Source organism: Empidonax traillii, unplaced genomic scaffold, assembly GCF_003031625.1.
Source record: "Empidonax traillii isolate 1590-97213 ecotype Southwest subspecies unplaced genomic scaffold, ASM303162v1 scaffold697:size334835, whole genome shotgun sequence".
Taxonomy (NCBI): domain Eukaryota; kingdom Metazoa; phylum Chordata; class Aves; order Passeriformes; family Tyrannidae; genus Empidonax; species Empidonax traillii.
In genome coordinates this window covers 25,607-44,099 of record NW_020955890.1, presented here as the reverse complement: position 1 = coordinate 44,099, position 18,493 = coordinate 25,607, and the positions used below count along the sequence as shown (strand labels likewise).

At 57.4% G+C, this 18,493-nt stretch overlaps 2 protein-coding genes across 2 annotated transcripts in view; both read left to right on the top strand.

The window, feature by feature from the left end:
• Positions 1-5,496: 5,496 nt before the first annotated feature.
• SMIM33 (small integral membrane protein 33) lies at positions 5,497-5,895 on the top strand. The gene has a single exon (XM_027899968.1). The coding sequence runs from the start codon at positions 5,497-5,499 to the stop codon at positions 5,893-5,895; it is 399 nt and encodes a 132-aa protein (XP_027755769.1).
• Positions 5,896-13,895: 8,000 nt separating this feature from the next.
• Positions 13,896-18,493, top strand: part of PCDH12 (protocadherin 12) — a 10,530-nt gene continuing 5,932 nt past the window's right edge. The window contains exons 1-2 of the mRNA XM_027899978.1: positions 13,896-16,802; positions 17,281-17,375. Of these exons, the coding sequence (XP_027755779.1) occupies positions 13,896-16,802; positions 17,281-17,375 (3,002 nt within the window). The remainder of the gene's footprint in view (positions 16,803-17,280; positions 17,376-18,493) is intronic.

The following is an 18,493-nucleotide window of genomic DNA, read 5'->3' as shown; positions in this document are numbered from 1 at the left end:
GGTCACCCCAAAGCTTCTCCTCTCCAGGCTGAGCAATCCCAGCTGTCCCAGCCTTTCCTCCCAGCAGAGCTGCTCCAGCCTCTGCCCATCTTGGTGCCTCCTCTGGGCTCAGATGGGAAGTTGGGTCATGCTGAGGGGGCCCCTGTGGGAAGTGGAGCCAGGAGGGCTCCCAGCTGAGGCCTGGCCTTGTGCATCTTCACAACCCACAGCTCTCCCCTGTCCAGCTTGGCTTTGCCAGCAGGAGCTTTGGGTTTCCAGCACCATCTCCTCCAAGGACACCTGTTGTTGACTCACCTATTGTAAATGGGACATAATTGCTGGAAGCTGCTCCGGTGAGATTTGCAGAGTCATCGGAGGGGGTTCACGTTACTCGAAGGGAGCAGTTTGTTGTGTGAACAAACATTTCCCTGAACCACCTCCTGCTTTCTCTTCCTTGTTCACCACCACGGGGTGGGGCTGGCCCCTCCTTTGGCCAAGGAATTGGCTTTAGGATGCACTGGATGGCCTGGTTTAAGGATGTATCTGGAATCTGAATGCCTGTCCTTTAGCTGCACCCCATCTTCTTGATTATATCAAAAATATATCTCAATATACACCAAGCTGGATACACCATGTTTCTCATGGCATTGTCCACCCACAGGCTGTGACACAGATAAGGGGAGCAGTGGATGGAACAACAACAGTGGGAAAATCCTACTGGGTTTTCAACAGCTTTGAGGAGGAATTTTTCAATGGAAATCTTTTGTCTGGAAAATGCCTGCCCATTGTAATGGAAACGGTCCATAGGAAGAGGTTTGTTTGGACAAATATTCTGCTAAATGTTTCTGGGGGGAGGAAAAACAAGTTGGAAATGTTCCAGTCCTTCCCACTTCAGCTATTTCAAAATAACAGTATCTGAACCTCCCTTTAGAAATAACCACAAAAGCTTAGAAGTTTAACTTAGGAAATGATAAATTAATAAATTACTGAATTTGCATAAAGCAAAAGCAAGAAAGGTCTGTGTGGAAAAAGGCAGTGTCCAGCCAAAGCTAATTGTGTCTCTCCTCAAGGTGACCTCCATCTCCCCAGGTGAAAGGAAACCTCTCATCTCCTCTGTCTTGTTCCAGAGCCCCTGATTGCCTTGTCCAGGTGTCTGTGTGCTTGAAGCTTCCCCCAGGCACTGCACCACCCTGGGCACTTGCTGTACGATCACTAATTAAATCCAAAAAGGCATTCCAGAGGTGTCGGATCAGCACAGAAAAGTGAGACAGGCCACACGATGGGGGGTGGGTTAGAGGGAGGCTGGAGAGGTGACCGAGCACCAGATCTGACACCTTCCTTCCCTCCCTGTCCCATGAAAACCCTACCAAGTGGTTTTAAGAGGAAAAGGAGCATTCTAGGTGGGCATTTGGGAAAGCCACAGTATGACCAAGGGGCCTCAAAGCCCCTTGATCTGATCCTTGGGGCTGATCCCAGGCACACATCCCCCCCTGCTGAAGGCAGCATTGCCCTCTAATGAAGAGAGATGTTTTCTTACTTCTTGGAATTGCACAGCTACAAACTGAATTGGTTTCTGTATTCTATGGAATGAGAAGATTCCATGATTCCAAGAGAAGATTCCAAGATTCATGTAATGAGAACCATTCCATGATTCTCTGCCTTTGAAAAATCCCATTATTACCAGCACAGTGGCTGTAACCCGAGGCAGCTTCTATGGTTTAATGACAAAACCTTTGAATTGGAGACACGTTATTTCATATTCTTTTGAATGTATTCCAGCTTCCAGCTACTACAGCTGTCAGCAATGCAAGAGGTGCCTGATGATGCAGGAAAAAACAACCTGTCACCCTTTGGAGCAGGAAACCGGCTCCTTCATCCCACACCGCGACTCACATGGCAAAGTTAGAGCAGAATTACCCCAAAGGAACAGAGTTATTATAGCATGTTCTTGCACAGGGGGTTTGTATTTATATCAATGAGAGGAAAAATGGAAAACAGTCAAGGAAAAAATATTTTTGAGGAAAATAATGTCCCACACATTTAAATGTTCCACCTTTACTCTTATTTGACAAAAGCCACTTACTACAGATGCCTCAGCCCAAACACTCCTTTGGTTAACCAGGAAACCAGTTCTTCTATTCCAGCACCACCAAGCAAACCCTGCAAACTTGGCACGGCTGCATTTTTCCCAACAACCTGTCTCCTTCCACCCTGGAACCGAGCGGCTGAGCTTTCCAATGGCAGCTCCAAAGCTCTGGCTGCTTCCCCCCGGCAAACCCAGCTCCCCAGATCCCCCCATCCAGCACCACGTCCCACTGCCTGGAGCGAGGAGCAGCTCACCTGGAAGCAGCAGGAAGAGCCAGAGGAGTGGTTGGATGGCCGGGAGCAGCATCTCGGTGGCGGCGGCGGCTGCGGAGCCCGGCCGAGGCTCTGGCCATGCCGGGAAGGAGCGCAGGGCGAGGATTTGCCTGCCTGGGCTGACTCTCACAGAGCTTCCTGTTAAAGAATAGAAGGAAATGGGCTGAATCCACAGGGGAACTGTGTTTTTCAGCCCATTATGGTCGGGGAGGATGTGAGACATCGCTCAGGCGGCAGAGGAAACCTCGCCATGCCTTCGGTGGGGGATTCGGCTGCTCTGCTGGGGGACAGCGGAGTCACGGCCCTGCTTTGGGCCTCAGGAGCTTCCTTGTGGTGCTTGGGTTCTTGGGGAGATGCTTTATTTGTGGTAGGACGTGCCCCCCAGCTCCAATCCACCCCACGTCAGCTGTGAGGGCTGTAGGCTGTGTGGGGTAAGAGCTGCAGGAGGAGCTGGTGCTCCCCCCCACCTGAAAGGGGATTTCTCAGTACCTCCGTGAGGAATCTGGGAATAATTGCTCCTTGTGGGGCCAGGGTAACTCAGCAGCTGGATCTGTCCTGTACCCTGTGCCTCCCTGTGCAGCCCCAGCCTGCCTGGCAGCGGGATGTGCCACCTTTGGGCTGCAGTTCTCCAGGCAGCAGCAGCATCCCTTCCCACAGGACACACAGCACGTGGCAGGCTTTGACTTACACCTTCCCCAGCTCCTTGAGAAGGGGAGGAACTGGAACACTGGGCCAGTTCTGGTCCCCATCCAGCCTGAGGGGTTCAGAGTGTTTCTTGGCCCAGCCTCGGGGTGTGCTGGTCTGTGCAGGTCCTGCCTGTGCCTCCCTCCCCTGCTGCCACAGTTTGAACTCCAGAGGGAATAATTTGATTGGAATGGGTGTTTGGGGGAGGAGAAGCTTTGTAGTGCCCCCACATGGGAAAGGCTGTCTGTCTTAGAGGGTCCACATGGGTGTTCAGAATGGAAGCCACAGGATGGTGTCTCATGCTCTCTGGGCTGGTCCAACCCCCTCCCACAGCCCCCAAAAAGCCACAGAGCTTCATCTGAGGGCAATAGGGCTGCTCCTTCACAGCACTGAGTGCATCAAGGGGTGACTTCTGCTGCTGGCAAGGTCCTCTCTTCCCACAGCTGGGAGATGGCGGCTGGACTGGAAGGAGAGATCGCCCGTGCACTGGGCAGCTCCTCCTGTTTCTGGGGGTCTTCAAACCCCTCCAGCCCCCCAAGCAAGACACCAACCCCCTGGCAGTGGCCTCTGCAGCAGCCTTTGCTGGGTCAAACCCCCTGCCAGCAGCTCCCCCGATTTCTCTGTCCCTTGCACAGATGTGACGCTCAGAGATTATGCTGTAGATTAAGGTTTTACTGAATCCTGAAATGAGTGCAAATTCCCAGAAGCTCTCACATGCAGTTAAATCTCTTCTGGATGCTCGGCTGGATGGTGGAAAAGGCATTTCCCACCCCATCCTCCCCACGTGCAGGAAGGACAGAGCACAAATATTCACCCCAGTTTGTCTGTTGAGAGCCTGCAGGTAAGAGCAGTGGTGTTTTGGGAAGGGAGGATGGGGAGACGTGCTTTGTTTCACCCAAAACTTCAGGGGATCCATGTTTTCCGCTTGGAGATGTGCTCAGGGTCATTCCCAGTGGCAGAGGGTTTGACACACAGCATCCCTGGGCCAGGGGGATGGTACCCACCTGAGTGCAGGGGTGATGTACCAGCCTGGAGGGTATCCCTGGAGGGCATTCCTGGAGGGTATTCCTAGGGGGTATCACTGGAGGGAATTCCTGGAGGGTGTCCCTGGAGGGAATTCCTGGAAGGTATCCCAGGAGGGTATTTCTGGAGGCTATTCCTGGGGGGCATCTCTAGAGGGTATTTCTGGAGGGCATTCCTGGAGGGCATCCCTGGAAGGTATTCCTGGAGGTTATCCCTGGAGGACATCCCTAGAGGGCATCCCTAGAGGGTATCCCTGCCAGCCTTGTGGCACAGCTGCCATGCAAGGGGACAGATGTGCCACCCTGCCCTGGCACTGGTCACAGAATCACAGAATCATTGGAGAAAACCTCAGATATCATCAAGCCCAACCGTGATGGCCCAAAGGTTGCAGAGCTTCCCCAGGGACACCTCTGGCTGCAGCCGTGCTGTGGGTGCTCCCCCCGCAGCAGTGGGAGAGAAAATCAACTCTGGGGCCGCTCCCTCCCTCGGACCAGGGTCCTTCCAGCCCGGATCCCTGTGTGGATGTGCTGTCCCAGGCTGTGCGGAGTTCACCTGCAGAGGGGTTTTTTTTACCCCCGTTTCTTCCCCTCATGGCATTTTCAGGCCGAGCCGGTGGTTTCCGGGAGGTTTCCTGCCTTTGGTGCCGCTGAAGGGGGGTGGGCGCTTGTCCCCAGACAAAGGGCCCTTGTCCTGCCTGGGTGAGAGGGGGGTCCGGGAGCGGGGAGGGGGCGCTGATGTGGCACCGGCTGGGGATGGGAGCAGCTCCTGCTCCGGGGTGAGCAGGCGCTTCCTCGTGTGGCCCGGGCATCCCGGGGGGTGTGGGGCCGAGCAGTGACGTGGCAGCTTCCGAGGTGAGCGTGGCTGCACCTACTCCGGAGATCATCCCGGAGCTGTTCCTGCTGCTCCTGCCGCCCGCTTCCCAGCCCCGCCGCTGGAGACGATGCTTCCCAGGCAGCAGGAAAGCCGAGGTACCCCTCAGGGGCTGGGAGGGCCGTCTGTCCCTCCTCTCCCCCCACCGCCCCTGCTCCCACCCGTGCTGGCTCTCACGGGATTTTGCCACCGTGGCGAGGGACGACTGACAGGGTTGGGTCTCCCAGGGTGGTCCCCGTGGGGCCGTTTGGTCCTGGATTTCCTGGATTAGCGCCGTGGGATGGGGGTGAAGAGGGGAGGCTGGAGGGGAGTAGCGAGGAGGAAAAGCACCATGCCAGAGGTGTCCAAGTGACGGGCACAGAGGGCATTTCCTCCCTGACTGAACGTGCCTAGGGAACCATCCTACAACCCCAGAGACAGCCGCCAAAATTGATCCTGTCCCACGAGCCCGAGGGAGGGAGCACTTACGGGATCATGCCATTGCCTGGCAGCTGCAAGTGCAGGCGGGAGATAAGGACAGGAACAGCCTCTGCTCGGTGGTCACCCTGTTCCCCCCCCTGTGCCAGGTCAGCCCCCTGAGCCATGAACAGCTCCGTGCCCGGCAGCCAGCTGAGACCCCCCGAGCCGCAGGACGTGGCCGTCACTCCCGTGTCCATCGCCAGGACGGTGACGAGGAAGGCGGACGCGCTGCCCATGATCTCGGTCATCGTGGTCATCTTCGTGCTGCTGGCCGTGCTCATCATCCTCGCGGTGCACTTCGGCCCCCAGCTCCGCACCGTGCACGTCACCCTGTACCACGAGCCGCTGCCACAGGACCTGGACAGCGGCGTGCACCTCATGCACTGGAAGCAGCTGGACCCCCAGGGGAAGGGGGATATGCCTGGCATGGATCTGGCTGGAGTGAGTTGCCAGTGCTCCTGCAGGCACCACCTTCCCGGTGGGAGCGCTGAGCCCAACGTCATCGAGGTCACGTACCTGTGACACGGCCCCGGCACAGCTGAGGCTGCGTCCCACTGGAAGAGCAGTGACTGGGTGTCAGTGCATCCCACCGGCTCCCAGGCAGGGGCGGTACCTCCCTAGGTCTGTGTCTGGCCCCAGGAAGGCTCAGCCTGGAGATTCAGTGGCACTGCAGTGACCCATCACCTGCCCCCAAAGCCCAGCCTTGGGGTTGGCGCTGTCCCCAGGCAGGAGCTGGGTCCCAGCCCGGGCTCTGGGGCTGGGTCAGCCCTCATGGGACAGCATTAGCATCAGTTCTGGCTTTTCTCACCCTAGTGTCACCTGTCCCACACTGCCTGAGAGTGACCAGGAGAGCTGGCTTGGTCCTTGCCCCGGCTGGGGAGCTCTGGGGCTCTGCTCGGCCTCTTGGCAGGAGCTGGAAGTTACATCATCTGGAATTGTTTTCCCGATGAAAGATGCTTCCACATTCACAGTGTCCTCATTACACCATTTGTATGGCACAGAGAAGCCTCCAGTCCCTCTTTTGGTCTGTGCCACAGCCCCTTTTCCTCTGTCAGAGGGCTGGAACACCATTCTTCCCCCTGGCAGCCCTGGCAGCGGGCTCAGCCCTTGGGACAAACAGCCAGAGGAGAAGAGAAGAGGCAGCTCCTCAACCCATGTTGGTGGAGGCAGTGACAGGGGACAATGTGTCCTTTCCCCAGTGGAGGCATGTGAGAGAAGAGTGATGACACAGCAGAGGCAAGAGAGGTGATAATGGCACATCACAGCTGGCTGAACATCTGGAGGTGCTGGCACCAGAGGAGACAGGCAGAGACTGCAGCACCTCTGTACACAGGGATGGCGAGACCTGAGGTCATCTTTGCTGTGCTCATCCTCACTGTGGTCATCCTCACTGTCCCCAGTGCTGGCTGCTGGCCCTGGGCCAAGGGCAGCTCTGCTCAGGGCATGGGGACTCGAGCGGTTGGAAGCAGCCAGGCATGTCCCAGCCAAGGAGGGAGTGATGGTGGGGTTGGCACAGTCAGCCACGGGGAGGAAGATGTTGGTGTGACTCCATCACCCTGGGTAGAAACCCGTTGAGGTGGCACAGAGGGAGCAGACAGAGAGGTGAAACTTCCTGAGCCCTGAAGGCTCCTGGTGGTATCAGACTGTGGTACCTGTTGAGCCTTGGGGGTCTTCCTGCTGCTGGAGGCACCAGGCATCTCTTTGGCCTGTCTTCAGTGCAGGGCTCAGCAGACGCTCCTGGGGAGGCAGCACAGCCCCTGGGAACACCACAAGGATTTGTGCTGCTCAACAGTCCCAGCAGTCAAAACGTGGCTCCCACCTCTCCCCTTCCCACAAAAGCCAGGCCCGTGCCCACCCTTGGCTGCATCCCCAGCACAGATCCCTCTGTGCACAGGTGGACAAGCAATGGGGCTTTACCTGTTCCTCCAGGCACTGGGAGGATTTCTGACATGGCAGTTGCTCCAGCATCCCTCCTCTCACTTACTTCTTTTCTCACTTACTTTAAAGCTGGGTAGTGGTTGGACTTGCTGGAAACTTTCAGTCTCAACAATAAACATAATTTATACTACCTTTGTGGGGGGGGATTTTCTGTTTTGATTTTTTTTTCCTTTTTGTTTTCTAGAGATGATGGTGCATTATCAGCTTTCCCACTCCTGAGGTACAGGAGATAAGAGCTGTCATTTCCATTGAAAATCAGAGTCCCACTCCCTTTGCATGTCAACACAGGGCATAGTTTGTAATGTGTACATCCCTAATTAGCACCCCCTGAAGAGATAATCACCTTCCCAGGATTTCTGCTAATTAAGACATTCTCCCCTGTGAGGGTGGGCAGGCCCTGGCACAGGTTGCCCAGAGAAGCTGTGGCTGTCCCTGGATCCCTGGAAGTGTTCCAGGCCAGGTTGGACGGGGATTGGAGCACCCTGGGCTGGTGGAAGGTGTCCCTGCCATGGCTGGATGTACTTTGAGGTCCCTTCCCATTCCAACCATTCTATAACCTCTTCAAATAACATCTGTAGGTTGTGGTCACCCACCCCAAGGGTCTGAGAGCTGAATGACCCCCCTACAACCATCACAGGATCTGCACTGTGGCCCCCAGACAGGCTGCACCCACCTCTCAGGGACACTTGCAGGTGTCACCCAGCCAAGGTGAAGCAGGGGAATTGTCACCCAGCTTTTGTGGCTGTGCCATTGGGGATCAGGAGCAGTTGGGATCAAGACAAAACCTTTAATGGGAGAAACGGGAGCTTTCGTGGCAGCTCCCACTGAAGGACAAGCACAGCAGGGAACCGGTGTGTTTAGAAAGAAAAGATTAAAACAGTCTAAATATTAATAAAGAGAGAGATAAAATGGGTAATTATTGCTGGCACTCATTGATTTGCAGCCGCTGGGGACTCGTAAAGGTCTGATTTATGTCGAGTTGTGCCGTGGCCCAGATCCATCACTTGGGGGAACTCACTGCTGTGCTTGTTGTGCAGGTATTTCAGGCTGTCAAACTAAAAGCAAATAAAACTGGTGGTGCTGATGGGGCTCCAATGGGCTCCCATTTGTCCTGTGCTCTGATCCTTGCAGCCCAGTAGCTGCCAGCAGCCCCTTCTACACCAACATCTCTGCAAAGATATACTGAAGTCCCAGCCTTCAACATTTCTTCCATGTATTTCATTTGCAAATAGATATTTAGATATAATCTTCTGGAATATAGGAAAGAAATTACTGTAAGGCTTAGAATAGCAAATTAAATCATACAAGCAAGTGACAATATGCTGCCAGATTTCTCCTCCAGAAGGACATCAAGGGTCAGATCTCAGCTGTGCTCCTCATTGCTTTCTCCTCCACAATAAAATATCATTTTTACATATTCTCCTTGTTTCTCTTTGTCCAGCTCTCAGCTCATAGAATTGGCTCTTTCCAGCACAGGGCTTTATAAAACACATCAGGGTCTGTGAGCAGCAAAGCTGTGCATGACATTACCATAACATTATTCCTCTCTATTCAAACACCGAGCCTGTCCCAATTTACTTCACTTAAAACTTTCTTTCCCTCCTAAATAATAATCCTTTTATGAACACAGAGTAACAATAACTCTTCTTATCATCCCCTCTGCACAGGGCAGCTCCTGGAGCACCCCAAGCAGCAGCTGCAGAGGCTTTGCTTTGCTGAAAGCCAGGTTTGTGCCTTGGTAAGTTTTTGGGAGCTGCTGCACCACCCATTAACTCTGCCCTGATCAGGGACAGCCTGCACCCCCTTTTATTCCCCTCTAATTAGGGTGTTGCACCTTCATACCCTGGTAGCTCCCCGGAGGGTTTAGTTGGGGGTCGCAGCGGGGGTGGGGGTGGTGGGTTGGTGGAGGTGACTCCGCTCGTGATGGCGTGGGGGTTGCCTAAAATTGTGCAAAATTGAGGGCAGCACCGAAAAATTGTGCAAAACCGAGGGAGGCACCCAGAGCAGCCGCAGAGGCTGGAGGGGAGGGAGCTGCAGCATCGCTCGGTGCCCTCCCGGAGGGAGCCTGGCCTGCTGAGCCCCCCGGGACCGCGGGGGTGGTCGCAGCCCCTCTGCTGGGGCTGGGGGCTCCCGCTGCCCCTCGGGCTGTGCCGGGACCGGCCGGCAGCCCAGCGCGGAGCAGCAGTGGGCTCCAGTGGCGGAGGGAGCCAACTGCACCCGGCAGGAACCGCGCGGGGACGGGACGCATCATCCTGGGGGGATGATGTGCCTGGTTCGGGGTTCCCTGGTGTGAAAGATGCATCGCTGGAGGGGCCTGTGAGGACTTACGGAGGAGCTTTCACTGTGGTGAAGGATGAGCAGCTCAAAAGGGACCTGGCTGAGGGAGGCTGGACCAGGTGGCGTGTGGAGGTCACCTTCAGCCAGTGCCACCTTCTGATTTCATGGAGATGATGAGCACAGGGAGAGCCAGCTCTCCCTGAGAGAAGGTCCCTCCACCTCCTGCAGATCTGGGTATTTGCTGTTTGGTGTGAGGGGGAATCGTCTCCATGTGGAGAGAGGTCCCTGGGAGCCTCCCAGACCTGAGGATGGGGAAGGTTCTGGGCCACCTTGTGGAGCTGCACCTGTACCCAGCTCCTCACATACCTATTGCAGAGAGAGGGGACATTTGAAGGCACCCACAGGGATCATGGAGTCCAACCCCTGGCCCTGCACAGGACACCCAACAACCTCACCACGTGCTGAGAGTGCTGTCCAAATGCTCCTTAAGCTCTGGCAGGTTTGGGGCTGTGCCCACTGCCCTGGGGAGCCTGTTCCATTTGAGGGAGAACCCCATGATTCTGGTGCAAGGGCACAGCCGGTGAGAAGCAGCCGTGCCTTTCCTTGCTCCCCCTCGATTTCCAGCTGCTCTCTCCTGCTCAGGACACTGCTCTGATGTGGAGCTGAGCCTGGAAGAGCCCATCCCTCCTCAGGGTCCCTCCAGTGTCTGGGCCTCTGTGACACTTGGACACCCTTTCTCACCCCATGGATCAGCTGCAGAGCACAGGCTGGGCCAGGTCCTGCTCTGTGGGGAGTCCATAGGATGTTATAAACCCCAAGCACCGTAATGAGGCCAAATCGTGGTATGTTGTCAGTGCTGCTCATTTTGAACCTTTTGGTGTTTTTTTTTTAAAGTCAAAGAACCACAGAATGGTATGGGTTGGACCTGAAAGATCATCCAGGTCCATGCCCTGCCATGCAACCTTCCACCAGCCCAGGTTGCTCCAAGCCCCGTCCAACCTGGCCTTGGACACTTCCAGGGATCCAGGGGCAGCCACAGCTTCTCTGGGCAACCTGTGCCTGGGCCTCCCCACCCTCACAGGGAAGAATTCCTTCCCAATATCCCATCTATCCCTGCCCTCTGGCAGTTTGAAGCCATTCCCCCTTGTCCCGTCCCTCCATCCCTTGTCCCCAGTCCCTCTCCAGCTCTCTGGGAGCCCCTTTAGGCCCTGGAAAGAGCTCTCAGGTCTCCCTGGAGCCTTCTCTTCTCCAGGCTGAACAATCCCAGTTCTCCCAGCCTGGCTCCAGACCAGAGGATGATTATTAGATACAAAAAAGTCTCCTCCCTCTCATTTTCATCTGCCCTGCACTCTCTGCTGTGTTATGGCACGGCTCGTGGTTCCCACCCAACACCAAACGAGCCCAAAATGCCAGAGTCTGAAGACCTCAATATAATCTGGTGGTGGTGCTCTTTGCCATGTGATGGACAGCGAGTGTGGTGCCTCCAGCACAGCTCTGCACCCCTGAGAGCTTGGGGTGTCCCTGTGTCTGCTCTCGAGCCTGGAGAGCCCTGAGCCACAGAGGAGCCAGGTTTTCATCCCAGAAATGGCATTTACAGCTGCTCCAGGCACTAACAGCATCACCCAGGAGCTGAAGAACAGTGCTGCAATAACTGAATGGAACTGATGCACTTTCTGAGCTTTGAATGAAAATAAAACCCAAGAGGGGGAGAATTTAATGTGTGTAGGCACTACATTGTTCATGGAGGTCCTGAAGCACCTGCATGGTGGGAACCTGCTGGGGTGTGAACAGGAAGCGGGAGGAGACGTGGGTTGTTTTTAGCATCAGATCTTATTTTCCTGCCTGTGCTCCTGGCAAGTCTCACTTGACCCGGTTTTTCTTTTTTCTTTGCAGTATTACTTTGTCCATCTCCCTCCACTGCTGGTTTGCAGCCCAGTGATGCTTTTGCAGCCCTGCAGCATCTTCCTGCCAGCTGAGAACGTTCCAATGGCTGGGGGGTCACAGGCCTGGTCTGTAGGGATTTATTCCTGTAGTCATAATTAATGCAGCTCCTGCAGCTCCTCCCTGGGCTGTCCAGATCTGTCCCCAGGGCTGTGTCTGTACAGCCAGACTGGGCACAGTGCTGGGGGGTCACAGCTCTTGTGGCAGAGACTTCTCCTCCCAGGCTTTCCTGTGGTGGCTGAGCAAACTGCAGCTCAAAATCCCACCTGGTGCCTTCCTTTGGGGAGAAAAAGGAATAGTTTGGGGCTGCAGCAGCCTGAGGGGGAACCCTCCAACTGCATTGTGGGGATGGGGTCAGCACATGGGTGCTGCTGTTGGGGGGATTCACCTCCTGTTACATCAGTGCACACAGGGCTCTCAGTGAGGTTGGTTTGTTCTCCCTGTGGATTGGGAGAAGGATACACTACGCAGGGCTCCTCAGGGAACCCCCTGAGGGGTGGGACGTAACATCGCAGTTCCCTCATGATGTTTCCATGCGGTTCTTCTGCTCCTCTCCATCCCTGAAAAGAAGAAGCATGAAAAAAAATAAAGGAGGTGGAAAGGTAATCCTCCCCCCCAGAAGGAAGTAGCCTTCCCACCCCCCCACACCCCAAAGCAGGGCATGGGCTGGGAGACATCCGCTGCTCCATCTGAAGCTCCGGGAGCGGGGAGCATCCCTCCGGACAGCCCGGGGCTGGCTGTGCTCGGCTCGGGAGGAAACAACAGCACAAAGCAGGGAAGTGACTTGGCAAAGGTCACCTGGAGCTGGGAGGGAGCCCAGGAATAGCACTGGCTCTCCTGCCACCCCCCTGAACTGTCCCTTCCTCCCGGAGTGCTGAGTGGTGGCACAAACCCGGCCGGGCTGGTGGCACTGGAAGGGTTTGGTTTTGCTGCTCGTTGGGGTGTTAAAATTTACCATAATAAAGAAAAATGATGAAAGCAGGGATGCAGATGATGGGGAACCTCAGCTGGGAAAATCAGAGTGGTGAGGGGAGGCGGGAGAGATGGGAATAGGATGGTGATACGGGGGGTGCCTATCAAGGCTGGAAAAGCAGGAGGAGAGGGCAAGGTGGGCACGGGGCACCAGCGGCAGCCACAGGGCTGCTGGAGGCTGCCTGGAGGATGTGGGGGCCACAAAGATGATGTGGCTGTTGGGACTCCAAACACACCACGAGGATGCTCTGCAGTCCATAATAGCCAAGGAAATTCCACATGACCTTCCCTGTCCCAAATGCCCTCAACCACCTTGAGGCCAAAGTAAACCCAGCTTGGGGTATGGGGGCTCTGCAGCCCCTGCTTAGGAGGAATACATGGAACAAGTTTAGGTTGTGCACAGCTGGCCAGATGTGGTGGTATGGGTGGAACAGCTGTGCAGCCTCGCACTGGCTGCTCCAAGGGGGGCTGGGGGTAAGGGGCTGAAATAAGGCCAAGAAGGGATTTGGTGGTGTAAGATCAGTGCTGGGTGAGGAGTGACACCGGGGAAATCAGTGCTGAGCCAGGCTGGGATGGAGCATGTGCCAAGACAGGACTGGCCAGGACAGATGGCTCAGGGGATGGGAGAGACCTGACAGGACACAGCTCGTGACTGCCAGTGCCTCCCTCCTTCCCTTGTGCCCTCCTGCCTGTGTTTGTTGTGGCCACGCTCCCAGTGATTCATCAGCTCATTTTGGTGTGTCCAGCTGAAACTGCAGCTGTGACATCATCAAAAGCTGTGTGCTGGGAAAGGTGATGTGGGCCCTCAAAGGGCAGAGCAAGGAGCAGGGATTGCACTCTGGATTTGGACAAAATGAGAGCAAATCCCAGTCAGAGATGTAACAGTGTGGGGACCAAGGCCTTGGGGCAATGCAGGAGCTTTGTCCATCACAGCTGGTCCTTGCAGACCTCTTCCCAAAGCACGAGAGGTTTGTGGGAGGTCAGGACTGTCTGCAGGAATCACCTCCAGTGACGTGCGTGCTGCAGGTGGAAGCGGGCTGGTGATGGTCCCCGCAGGTTGGGAGTGGAGGGCACTTCCACACCCCTCTCCCAGCTGGGCCATGTGCTGCCCCACGAGCCCCCCACCCCGCCCCACCATTTACCAGCCCGGTCCTCCCTTTTCCTGTAGGTGTGGTTTCCATAGGAAGGACGGCTGGTCCAGCTCCCGGCTCCCAGCCGGCCGGACGCTGTGCCGGTTCCTCCGCTCCGGGCTGAGCGTTCCAGCCTGGGGAGCACCTTGGTCCCCCGCTGCCCGCCGGTGATGGCAGGGAGGGGGAAAACCACCAGACTGGCTTGTGATTTTCCCTCCTTTCCAACCACTGAGCGGTGCCTGTGGGACCTGGCGATGGGAGAGGATGCCGAGGACTCGCGGTTGCCGTGAGGACTCTGTGGCCATGCGGCGGCGGGCAGGCAGGCCCCTGGCAGTGCCCCGGGGCAGGAGGACACTGGGCTTTGCCAGCAGCATCCTCCTGCTGGGCCGCTCCGCCCTGCAGCTGCCGGCGCTCTGGTGGTACCTGTTCCTGTGTGCCGATGCCCAGGAGGTCGCCACGTTCACGGTGCAGTACCGGGTGCTGGAGGAGGTGCCACCAGGGACGGTCATTGGGACACTGGCTGAGCACTTCGAGGGGGGCGAGAGCGGCGACACAGCGGAGACCTTCCAGCTGATGGAGACCCCCGGGAGGTTCCCGCTGCGCGTGGGGAGCGCGGATGGGGCGCTCAGCACGGCTGGGCGGGTGGACAGGGAGCAGCTGTGCCGGCACAGCGATCCCTGCTGGGTCTCGTTCGACGTGCTGGCTGCCCAGAACCTGGCGCTGATCCACGTGGAGGTTGAAGTGCTGGATGTCAACGACAATGCGCCGCGGTTCCCCACGCCCGAGCTGGAGCTGGAGATGTCAGAGAGCGCGTCCCTGCGGACACGGATCCCGCTGGATCGAGCCCTGGATGCTGATGCCGGCCCCAACGCCCGCTGCTCCTATGCCCTCTCCCCCAATGAGCACTTTGTTCTGGAGGTCATCTTCAGCTCCGACGGGACGAGCCATGCGGAGCTCGTTGTGGTTAAAGAAGTGGACCGGGAGCTGCACTCCTCCTTCGACCTCGTGCTGACGGCCACTGACCACGGGGAGCCACCAAAATCAGGTACTGCTTTAATTAAAGTCATTGTCCTTGACTCCAACGACAACAGCCCTGTCTTTGCAGAGAGCTCCTTGACAGTGGAGGTTCGGGAGGATGCTCTGCCCGGGACCCTCCTTGTGACGGTCACGGCCACCGACCCCGACCAGGGCCCCAACGGGGAGATCGAGTACAGCCTGAGCAAACACGCGCCCCCCGAGGTGCTGAGCACCTTCAGCATCGACGCCCGCACGGGCAGCATCATCCTGAAGCACCCTCTGGACTACGAGGAAACCCACACCTACGAGCTGGATGTGCAGGCCCGGGACCTGGGTGCCAACCCCATCCCAGCACACTGCAAGGTCCTGGTCAAAGTCCTGGACGTCAACGACAACGCTCCTGACGTCCACGTCACCTGGGCCGCGCGGGTGCCTGTGCTCTCCGAAGCCCTTCCCAAGGACAGCTTCGTGGCTCTGGTGACAGCCAGCGACCCTGACTCAGGAAGCAACGGGCAAGTGCTTTGTTCCCTCAGCCAAGGGGACGAGCACTTCAGGCTGAAGAGGACCAACAGCCACAGCTACGCTCTGATGACCAACGCTGCGCTGGACAGGGAGCTGCGCGCCGAGTACAACCTGACGCTGGTGGTGCGGGACCTGGGGGACCTGTCCCTGGCCGTGCTCAAACACCTCACCATCTGCATCAGCGACGTCAATGACAATGCCCCAGCCTTCGAGAGGGCCACCTACGAGGCTGCCGTTGCTGAGAACAGCGAAGCACCTGCCTTCCTGCTCACCGTCCGTGCCACTGACCCCGACCTGGGCTTCAATGGGAAAGTCACCTACAGCATCCCAGACTCCTCTGCTTTGGGTTTGGTCTCAGTTGACCCCACCACCGGGGATGTTTTTGCCCTCCAGGCTTTTGATTACGAGCAGGTGAGGAGCCTGGAGTTCCTGGTGACTGCGGAGGATGGAGGTCACCCCAAGCTGGCATCCAACATCTCCGTCAGGCTGACTGTGCTCGACCGCAACGACAACGCGCCCATCATCACCATGCCAGTGCTGGTGGGAGGTGCAGCCACGCTCTCTGTCCTGGTCAGTGTGGAGACAGGGTGCTTCTGGGTGGTCCCTGGGAACAGGAGCACCCCAGGGGCTGCAGTGCTGACCAACACAACACTCACCTCGTGTGCTGGCACTCCCTTCCTCTTCTCCATCGTGGCCAGGGATGTGGACTCCGGCAGCAACGGGGCTGTCCGGTATGATCTGGTGGGGGGGAGCGATGCTGGGTTCTTCATCCTGGACCCTCTCTCAGGGCAGGTCTTTCTCAATGCCAGCAATGCCAGCAGCCTGGCCGGCAGCGAGCGGGAGCTGCTGGTCCGGGTGAGTGACAAGGGGGACACCCCTCTGCACACCTTGGCCCGGCTCTGCTTGGTTTTCCGGCATCACGGGGCCTTCTCCAAAATCTCAGCCCAGGACCCCGGGTGGCTGAGCCTGTCCTGGATGGTGGTTATCTGCCTGGCTGCTCTCCTGGGCGGGTGCCTTCTCCTCCTGGCTCTGACCCTGTCTCTGCGGAAGAAGGAGAAGAAGGATGGCATGGCCTACAACTGCAGGGAGGCAGAGGATGCCCACAGGCAGCAGCAGCTCAAGAAGCCGCACAGGCAGATCCAGAAGACCGACATCCACCTCATCCCGCTGCTCCGGGGCCGCCCCAGGGAGGTCGAGCCCCCCCAGCCCTGCCAGGAGGATCCACCTGGCACAGCCCCCCCTGTGTCAGGGAGCTGCCCGCAGCCTCCCCTCCACCTCACCCCCACTCTCTACAGGACCCTGAGAAATCAGAGGACCCAAAAAGACTCCGAGGAGCAGCAGGGGACCTTCGAGCTGCCCATCCTGCAGCGCCGTCCCTGCCAGCCCCATAGACCCAAACATTTGGGGAAGGAGGCCACAAGCCCCCTGGATGCACCAACGCATGGCAAGAGCCTGGTGAAGCCACCCATGGGACAGCCCCAACTGCCACCTGAGCAGCCCGTGGGTGCTGGAGGGCCTGGGCAGCCCCAGCCCCACCAGCAGATCCTCAGGAGCCTGGTCCGGCTGTCGCTGGTGGCTCTGGCAGAGCAGAGCCCCACGGGGGAGTTCGCGATGGAGTCGCCCCCAGTGCAGGTAAGAGCTGCCCTGTGCATTCCCAGAGCTGGGCACCCCTCCAGGCCTTCCTTTCATGAGTCTTGCCCACCCTGGGGTGGTGGGAATGTGCAACCTGATGGCTGTTGGTTGGTCTCCTTCCCCAGCCCTGGGCAGAGGTGCTGGGTGGGATGAACATTCCCCCCCGCCACGGGCAGGGTCTCCCCACGCTCACCAGAACACCGTGGGAGCTGGGACAGAGGGTGGCTGTCACAGGGAGAAGGGGACAATGCTGTGCTCCCTTTCCCAGGGGAGCGTGTGGGCAGGGAAAGGCAGGCAGATGGCACAGGGGGGCCAGGTGGGCTCCTGGCCGCTTGTTTTTGCCCCTGCTCGGGGCTGCCGAACCATCTGCAGGAGGAGGAAACGCTATAAAAAGGCCGGGGGGTCCGAGGGGACGTCCTGGCAGGAAGCAGCTTGAGTGGCGACCGCCGGGGCTCAACAGGCTTTTCCTGCCTTACAGCAAATCTCGCAGCTGCTCTCCCTGCTGCACCAGGGCCAGTTCCAACCCAAAACAAACTACAGGGGAAACAAGTACACGGCCAAGAACGGCAGCAGGTAAGGCTGGATGCCGGCCCTGCCCTCTCCCACACCCCTTCCCTCATGTCTCTGCTGCCTCTGCTTCAGCCTCCCCAGCCCCAGCAGCCTCCGAGGGCAGCACTGGGGCAGCAAAGCCTCGTGCCCTGAGACTGGGCAGGCAGCTCCTCCCTCCAGGGGATGGCTCTGCTCCTGTTGTTATTCCACTGCTCTTTGCCTCCTTCCTGGGCCACCTTTGGCAGTTCCTTCCCTTCTCACCGAGCTCCTCCATGGCCATGAACCATCATCCCATCCTTGCCAGGGGAATACCAGTGGGTGCCAGGACACTCAGGAGCACAGAGGGTCCCAACTCTAGAGGCAGCAGCACAAGGATGAGTTTTCCCATGGCTCTGGGCACATTCTTAGAGATGCTGTTGATTGTTGACATGAATTTGGGGCACCTCTCCCTGTGCCAGGAGGCAAGAGAGGGAGACAATGCCAGCGGGTTTAGGAGGACTGAGACATCCCAGCTGTGTGCCAAGGATGTTCCCAGAGCCAAACTTCATGGTGTTCCCATTAAGTCATGCTGTTGATATCCCTGGGTGAACACTCCTGAAGATGTCAGATGTCCTCCCATCCACACCTGCCCAAGCCATGGGCAGACACAACTTTCTCCACCTTTCTCATCTGCATCTTCTGAGGATGGAGAGGGAGGGACGGTGGTTCTGGGCTTGCTGGGTCAGGCAGCTTGCTGGGCTGTGATGTTCCTCACCTGGTCCTGGAGGTGGGAAGCTCCTCTGAATTTATAGGGAGGAGCCAGCTCCCTGTTTGCTAAGGATATGCCCTGGAAGTGTCCACGGCCAGGTTGGACAGGGCTTGGAGCAACGTGGTGTAGTGGAAAGTGTCCCTGCCCACCACAGAAGGTGGAGCATGATGAGCTATAAGGTCACTTCCAACCCAAACCATTCTGTGATTCTATGATCTCCTTGAAGAAGGACAAAAGCCCTCTGGGGCAAGAAATGTTGTGTAACCCAAACAACCCCAAATGAATGTGTTAGTGGGGACTGAAATCACTGTGCCTTCGGTTCTGAGAGCGATGCACTGGGAAGGTGCCCACACCCCCTCCGTGGGTCATTTCATGGGGGATGGACACAAACACC